The sequence below is a fragment of the Molothrus aeneus genome, chromosome 12 (genome assembly GCF_037042795.1).
Source record: "Molothrus aeneus isolate 106 chromosome 12, BPBGC_Maene_1.0, whole genome shotgun sequence".
NCBI lineage: Eukaryota > Metazoa > Chordata > Aves > Passeriformes > Icteridae > Molothrus > Molothrus aeneus.
Genome location: NC_089657.1, coordinates 7066962 through 7074805, shown reverse-complemented (window position 1 = coordinate 7074805; position 7844 = coordinate 7066962). Strand labels below are relative to the sequence as shown.

Below are 7844 nucleotides of genomic sequence, written 5' to 3'. Positions count from 1 at the left end.
ACTAAATGAGGAAAACATTTTAATTCTCTAGGCCATCTGTTGCAGTCTCCTTTGTGTGTCCCGTTACATAAAGTCTCATCATGGATAGTTTTAACATCAGTATTGTATCCTTTCACCAGGAAAGATGAGCTGGATGAGGTAGTTGAAGTCACATCCTATTAACAGACCACCCTGGAATTAAAGTGGCTGCTTTGTCTTTTCACTTGAAGTTATCCTGTCTAGACACCTCTAGGCAAAGGATTCGCCGAGAGGAGCCCGTGCATGGAGCTAGGCAGTGTGACAAGCTGTGTTTTCTAATAGCAATATCCATGCCAATAAATAACAAAGTTCACTGGAGCCCTTCCAGTTCCTCTAATGTGCGCCTGCTCTGCCATATGGCTCCGAGCTGCTTTGGGAAGCAGCACTCCCTGTTCGGGTGGGAAGCACAGCCCAGGCTCCCTGCTGGGGGCTGCCTTGGAAGTGGTTTGGAGGCAGAGCAGGGCTCTTTGCACTGTGACGGGGAAATAGAATAAATATTAGAGTAGGAGTGTGCTCACCTAGGGTAAATGCTGGATCAGAAATAGGAAATGCTTGGATTCCGACTCTGGCTGCAGGAATAACTCTGTTTAGAGCTTGGGGCAAGTTACATTATCCCACACCAGGAATGTTTCTCATTAAAAGTGTAATTTGTATAGATGAATGGATGCAGTGTCAAAAGATGCAAAGTTACATCCCCACAGGCCTGAGAGGATCCAGGTTCCATTATGAGCTGGGTTTGTTTCTGTCAAATTCCCCTGTAAAATACAAGCCCCACTACTTGCCAGCCCAGCAGTGCCTTCCTGCTGTAGACCAGTGTATTTCACTGGCTCCAGGATTCCCAGGTAGTGTTTACATTATTGATAGGCATGGCTACAAGCAGGCTGCTTCCACAGGGCAGAGCTTCCATCCACCTGCTTGCTATTACCCTGTTGCTTGGAGATCACAAACAGCCTGGCCTGGAGATGTGTGGCTGCAGAACAAGTGTTCCCAGTATGAAGCAGTACTCAGTCACTCAGCCAGCTCCTGCTTCCACCAAAAAAGGCCCTGCAGCTGCTGCAGGCATGCCCAAGGGGTAAGTCATCTCTTTGTTGTGGCATCTGGGTGATCTGCCATTTGTGTTGAAACTCATTATCTGGGTGTGTTTGTCTCTATCACACGCTCTGTAATTAGTTTCTAGCAATTCAGCACAAGGTAAGCAAGTTTTAGGTTTTGATTGAAAGCAGGGGAGTGATTCTCACAAATGTGAGTCCTGCTGGAAATAAAAGCTATGTGCCTGCTCTAAACTGAGAGCATTGGTGAGGAGGGGATGGCAGACCCCTCTCTGCTTTCCTGGGAATGGCTATAAAACTGAGAAACCTCTGGGGCCTCTTTCATGTTCATGGAGAAATTACATGAAGTGTGTTGCAATGTCCCTCACTTAAAATTAATAATCAGCTTTAGTAACAACTCCAGGCTACTCACTTAGGTGAGGGATTAGAAGCTGTGTGATGTTCTTGTGCTTCTTGTAGAGACCATTTTCCTTTCCACTGTGAAGGAAAGACACTGTCTCTTGGGAAGCCCTGAGTTCCTGGGTGATTAAATAAAACAGAAATGAGCAAGCTCATTATGGAGAAATTCAATGCCCAACACAATTTACCAAGTGATAATTGTGCCTCTCTGCTTTCTCACCACCAGTGTGCCCATTGCCAAGCAGCTGGCATCAGTTAAAGGTAAGGGGAGCCCTTCATTGCCCCTTTGGGGTTCAGGTCCTTCACAGCCCATGTGCAGAAAGTTCTGGCACTGTCACAGGCTTGCAGAGGCTGAGCAGATCCTCAGCTGGTGCAAGTCAAGAGGATCTCATGGGTCCCTGTGCCATGTTCTCCTGTGCTGTCACATCTCTTGTGCTTGCCTTTTCATAAGAAATCACAGCACAAATCATCTGTGTAACCCCTGCTAGCAGAGCTTGTGAGCATCAGTATTTCAGAGCCATGCACAAGGGGGGATGAATGCAGCCCAGATCCCAGGTTTGCCATGATGCTGGAGTGCAGCACTGGTGCTCAGACAGGGATGCTCCTGTGCAGCCAGGCTTCCAAAGGGGCCATGTTTTCCCTGGTGCAGGTCTCTGGCACTCCAAATGCATCCAGGAGATGGGCACCATGGCCTGTCCCCATGCTGTGGCAGGTCCCAGGGTCAGGATAGGCCAGGTGGGTCTCAAGCCCCTTTCTGTGTCACAGCACTAGTTCTGAAGGAAAGCTCCCTTCAGGGTGTGATTGCATGGGATATGAGGCATGTTGCTGGCCCATTCCAAATAAAATCTGGGCCAGATCCTCTGTGGGTATAAACAGTTTCAGTCTCATTAACTTTAATGAAACTACACAGATTTCCACCCACCCAGGATGGTTTTAACAGATTCCTTTCAATTATATTTTAAAAGCCTTTTTTTTTTTTTTGGATAAACTTTTCCTCCCTCCAGCTCTAAGAAAAGGCTCAGACCTTGAAAAGGCTTTTGCTACAGCAGCTTTGGTGTATAACAACCATGCTGACTCTGAGAGCAAGCTCAGCAAATCTGAAACCAAGAGCTTACTGCAATCCCAGTTCTGGCATTTCATCCAGGTGAGGGGGTCTGCTGGGTGGGTGGCACTGGGACAGCCCTGGACAGCCCTGGGCACTTTGGATGCAGGAATGGCAGCTCAGGCTCTCTCCTGCAGCCTGGCAAGCACCAGTCAGTCCATGGGCTCATCCCAAGTGAGACTTTGGGGATTTGGTACCAACATTCTGTGACTGAGTTGCTTTATGTTGAGCCTGTGTCTAACACAGGGCCAAAGGAGGGGGACAGCAACAAACCACAGCCGATTCCTGCTTGGATTTGTTTAAAGAAAACAGGGCAATTACAAAAAAAAAAAAAAAAAACAAAACAAAACCCAACCAACCAACTAAATTAAAACCCTTGGATGATGATAAGAGGCTGGTTTTAGGAAGAGAAGAAACTCATGGTATTTCATGAGGTGTTTGGTGGTTTGCCAGAGCAGAGAGAGCCAGCCCTGTGCTGCAGAGCTGTGTCCACTGCTGTCACTGGTGGGGTTCCTGGGAGACAGGGGCAGAAAGGTGGGGTGAAAAACCAGCATAGCAGCACTTGTGGCTGTCAGCTTCCCACAGGGCTTTATTTCCCCTCTGTAAATTAAAAAAAAAAAAAAAAAAAAAAAAAAAAAAAAAACCAAAAAAAAACCCAAACAAACAAACAAACAAACCCTAAAAATTATCAAGTGGTAGGAAAAGCTATATAGGACTAATAAAAAAGACTTCAAATAAGTAAATGAGAGAGGTAAGACCTTTACTTCCAAAAATAACAAGATCACATTACTGGTTGGGGAGGGGAAATTGGCACCAAATTAGAAACTAGGCACCTTATTGAAAAAGAATAGAAAAATATTACTGGAAGCAATTAAGCTTGGGATCCTGAGATGGTTTGGAAATTATTAAGCTAAAAATCTACCCTGGAACTCTAGCAAGGCTTTTTCATTAGGAAATATAAATAATAGATATGTTACAGAATTGTAATAATCCATTCCAACAGGAATGCCCAAGAGGACCAGGAGTAGCAGTATTAAAGTTAGGCCTGTAAAATCAACAGTTTCTGAGACCTTCAAAATATGTATTTGTATATATTTGAATATTAAATTTAAGAGGGTTGGTTGGTTGTTTCCTCCCCCCAGTTTTAGTAGGACACAGCACTCCCTTTTTTATTTAACAGTTACCAGCTGTAACATTATCATTGTCAGATTTTCAGTCATTATTAGGTGTCTTTTAGACATAAAGATATATTCTGGATTCTGATGGAAACTTTGAGGACTGGTTGTTCTCCTTTCTGACTGCAATAATATTTCTGTTTGAATTTCTTTGGATACCTTTTGAAAAACTAATATGAATGTTGACATAACACCTGAATGGGAAAATAAAAAATACATTAATATTTACATAAGTAGATGTCTTTCTTTTTTTTTTAGTGTTGCAATAAAAAAGGTATTTCATGCTTTTCTTTTCATTTAAAATCCTCCATAGGGCCAAGAAAACAAACCAAAATACCAGGAAATAATTTCTTCCTTGGATGAAGACTCAGAGAACAAAATTAATTTTGAAGACTTCATGATCTTGTTAGTCAGTCTCACTCTAATGTCTGACCTGCTGCAGGAGATCAAAAATGTGAAAACCACAAAATGATCTGTGATTTTAAAGAAGAAATGGCCTGGCACCCTGTGAGGAAAGCATGAGTGAGGTACACACAGAGTGCCTGGATACCCTGTGCTGGTCCCTTTTAAATGGAATAAAGTTGTGTCCAAACCTGGCTGAACTTACTCCTCTCTTGAACCACCCATGAAGTCAGTGCTCAGGGATTGGTGTCCTCTCCATTTGTGCTTTGGCAGAGGGAGTTACTGGCTCCTGCTGGGTCCAAGACCAGGGAACAGCTGGGGACAGCCCCCAGCCCAGTTTGATGCCAGGGAAAGGCAGCCCAGGCTCTCCCAGACCTCTCCATCCTCTCTCTGTGGTGGTGTGGGGCATGATGGAGACACAGCTGCCAAAATGTGCAGATTCCCTGGAGTCAGGGCTGCCCAGCCCCCTGGGCTCTCCCAGCCACCCCAGGGGGCTCCAGCCCTGAGCTGGGGTTACCAGTGATGGGTTTCACAATGGGCAATGACCACAAAATCTGTTCCTGTCTTAGGTAAAGGTTGGTTTTAGTCTGTGTGGTTTCCACCCCACCATTAACCCTGCTGAAGGGAGCATTGGTTTACTTTTATTTCCTCTTCCAGCTGCTTCCTTGGTTTATAGATCACAATGGAAGGAATTTCAAGTCCAGCATTTGCAGGGCATCTCTGGCAGTGCTGTGCTTGTATGGCCAGGGGAGTGACCCAAACATGCCAGCCAGCTGAATCTGCTGTTCCATGAAAATGTGAAAAGCAGAAGCCAGATAAGAGGTGATCCAGACCAGGGATGGTGGGAAAAAAGGGTGGCAAATAAATTGTTTGTTTTGGAACTGAGTGATATTGGTTAGGGCCAGAGCCTCAGTATTAAATGCTTATCATCCTAATATTTGGTTTGATTCCTACCTACAAAGTCCTGGCTCAGAGCCAATATTTATCCCAGTGTGACATCCCTTTAGGACACAAAAAGCAGTCTCATGCCCCAGGAACAGAACAGCCCCTGTAAGGATTTAGTAAGAATCTATCAAGATGAATGAGCCAGCAAAATGTTGGAGCCTTTTAAATTTTTTCTTCTTCCTTGGCTAGAAAGGGAAAGACAAGAATGATTTAGCTTTGGTGGATAAATTTTTAACAGGAAGGGATCAAACCCTCTAGTGTTAAGAGAGGGAAATTAATGCCTGCTGAGTAATGAGATTTAACTCTTTGACATAAAAAGGCTCTTAGTGTTTTCAGGGGCTAAGATGATGTTTTGTGATGGATTTTGATGTGAAGGAAAGACTACAATAGAAGACCAGCAGCCAATTGTTTGGAGAAGGAATGTCTCTGTGCAGTGTGGGATGGAGCTGAAAGAAGAGATGCAAATGGATGTGGTGGGTCTGAAATGAAGCTCAGCAGGTAAGGTGCTGGTTTGGACCTCAGCCAGGACAGGCTTGGTCTGGAGGCTCAACATTCACAACTGGTCCTACTACAAATAAAGACTCTGATTAGCAAAGCCCCTGCTGTGATGGTGGATGCAAGAACAGGCAGCATCCAGCCTGTGGCAAGAAGTGACAAAGCCAGCATGCAGTGGTTCTGTCTGTTCTGTCTGTTCTGTCTGTCTGGCTGCCCAGGGAGCATCCCCCTGCTGAGGCACTGCTGTCCCAGTGCTGGGAGGGTGACTGCTCCCATGGGTGCCCCTCCAGCCTCACACCCACCTTGCTATCACAGTTTAACACTGATACTGTGTCCCTGATGCTGCTCAGTCACTTTCCCTGTCCCTTTGTTTTTTGGCCAGGTAGATTTGTGAAAGCTGCAAATATCAGCTGATGCTGCTTTTCTGGGGTAGGAAGCTGGACTGAATGTGAGTGTCTGGGCAGGTTTCCCATTACTCAGGCAAAGAAAACACAGCACAGCCCTGAAAAGATTGTTTGGGAGCCACTGGTGATGCTGGAAGCATAAATTTGCTAATATCCCTCTGTCACAAAAAAAAAAAAAAAGACTGAAAGGAAAAAATATTGTGATGCCAATTAAGAAAAAGTTCTTTGAAATTGCTAAGGCTCTAACAGATTTTTTTGTTGTTGCTGAAATGTTTCTAGATCTTGCATAACTTGAATTAATGACTTAAGAGCCTTTTATCAGCCTTATTCACTCTGTCATCTCATCATGTGCAAACCCTTTTTATCCCAATTTGGTGTGTTGTGAGCAACATCCTGAGTCCCTGGCTTGGATCAAAAGCCCCTTGTGCTAAGCACAGTGAAAATTCAAAGTAAGAAGCAATTTCTGAACAACTCAATAGCAAAGATATTCAAATGGTAGGGAAGGAATCAGAGACACAGGAAAACCAAGTGAGCACAGGTAGCAGAGCTGGATTCCAGCCTGCACTGGGCTCCTCACAGAGGCTGAGGCTCTGGGACAGTTTCTGCAAGAGTTTCTGAACAAGGTGAATGGGGCTTGATCTGCATCAGTCCTTGAAAGTCCCACCTGATGCTCAAAAGCAGGAGGAAATGCTTGGAGCAGCCCAAGCATCTTCCTCCAGTTATGAGGAGGCAGAAATTTGCACCGTGACTGTGGAGGATGCTCTTTTATTAACTCAGAGTGTTTGTGCCCTGAGCAGTCTCAGCTGCTGGCTTTGAAGCTGATCTGGTGCAGACAGCATGTCTGGCTGCATCCTCAGGGAGCAGACTGTAAGCTTGCTCAAAAGGCTACTCTTGTGCTTCATTTTGTTCCTTGCTTTCTCCTGTTGGAAGCAAAGAGAGTTCAGCATTGATTTCTCAGAGCAGAGCCCAGCAAGGGTCAAGGAGCTGAGCAGCAGCTGAGTTGATGAGATCTGCAGGTTCCTCTGCCTCTGCAAGTGGGAGCATCGTGTCAGTGTCTGATACCCCAGAAGTGAAAGTGGTGTGAAGAGTAACCAGTGAGGACCTGACCTCTGAGTGCTTGGGGTTGTGTTGGGATTTGTGCTGTTGGGATTTGGCATCCAAACTTAAGGATGCCAGGTCTCTGCTTGAGTTTGGAAAATGAAGCTGGGCAAGTATTCTTACAGCAGGGACAAGCAGAAAGATCTACAACCCAACCCTGAGACCCTTCCTCCTCCTCCAATGGTTGCCCAGACAGCCTTCCCACTATTTCTTTGTTTTCCCAGGAGTATGAGATTTGTTTGCTTTGGCACCTGGGACTGTTGGAGGAAGTCTGTGTACTGATGCTGATCCATTTGCTGGTGAATTTTTCTTGATCCAGTTGCTCTGCCTCCATCCCCACATAATGCTCTTTTGAGGTTTGTTTGAAGAAAACCTGCACTATCAGACACATTCAGGTTAAGCATTAAATGACAGCTTTTTTCTCTGAAGCTGGCAGGGGCAAAAACCACACTGGGCATGGAATATCCACAGGGAAATTCCCTTTTTTCTTGGGACACTGTAGCTGGTGTCATGGCATCCCTGGGTTTATACACCACTATGTGGATTGTATAGTGTTTTGCCTAATTAATTAATGAAACCAAATTGCGAAATTGCTTTCTTATTAAACTGATCTCACTGCAGAAATAAGGCTGATTACTTCCCTGACAAATTTTAATTAGGCAGCTACAACAAACTGTAATAAAGAGCACAAATTAAAACCAGATCTTACTAGATGTGGCTTTATCAAATGCTGTGTTAGTACCAGGCAACATACACA

General features: G+C 44.9%; 1 protein-coding gene across 1 annotated transcript; it reads left to right on the top strand.

Annotated features, from left to right (window-relative positions):
- Positions 1–980: 980 nt before the first annotated feature.
- SNTN (sentan, cilia apical structure protein) lies at positions 981–4339 on the top strand. Its single transcript, XM_066558275.1, has 4 exons — positions 981–1090; positions 1693–1727; positions 2471–2610; positions 4057–4339. The coding sequence occupies exons 1-4, from the start codon at positions 981–983 to the stop codon at positions 4213–4215; spliced, it is 444 nt and encodes a 147-aa protein (XP_066414372.1). The 3' UTR covers positions 4216–4339.
- The last annotated feature ends 3505 nt before the right edge of the window (positions 4340–7844 follow it).

Bases quoted from the DNA above. Each gene is read 5' to 3' on its own strand.
- SNTN (XM_066558275.1), top strand. From the start codon at position 981: ATGTGTGGCTGCAGAACAAGTGTTCCCAGTATGAAGCAGTACTCAGTC. The intron at 1,728-2,470 runs GTAAGGGGAGCC...TCCTCCCTCCAG, and splicing joins GCAGCTGGCATCAGTTAAAG to CTCTAAGAAAAGGCTCAGAC. The intron at 2,611-4,056 runs GTGAGGGGGTCT...AATCCTCCATAG, and splicing joins AGTTCTGGCATTTCATCCAG to GGCCAAGAAAACAAACCAAA.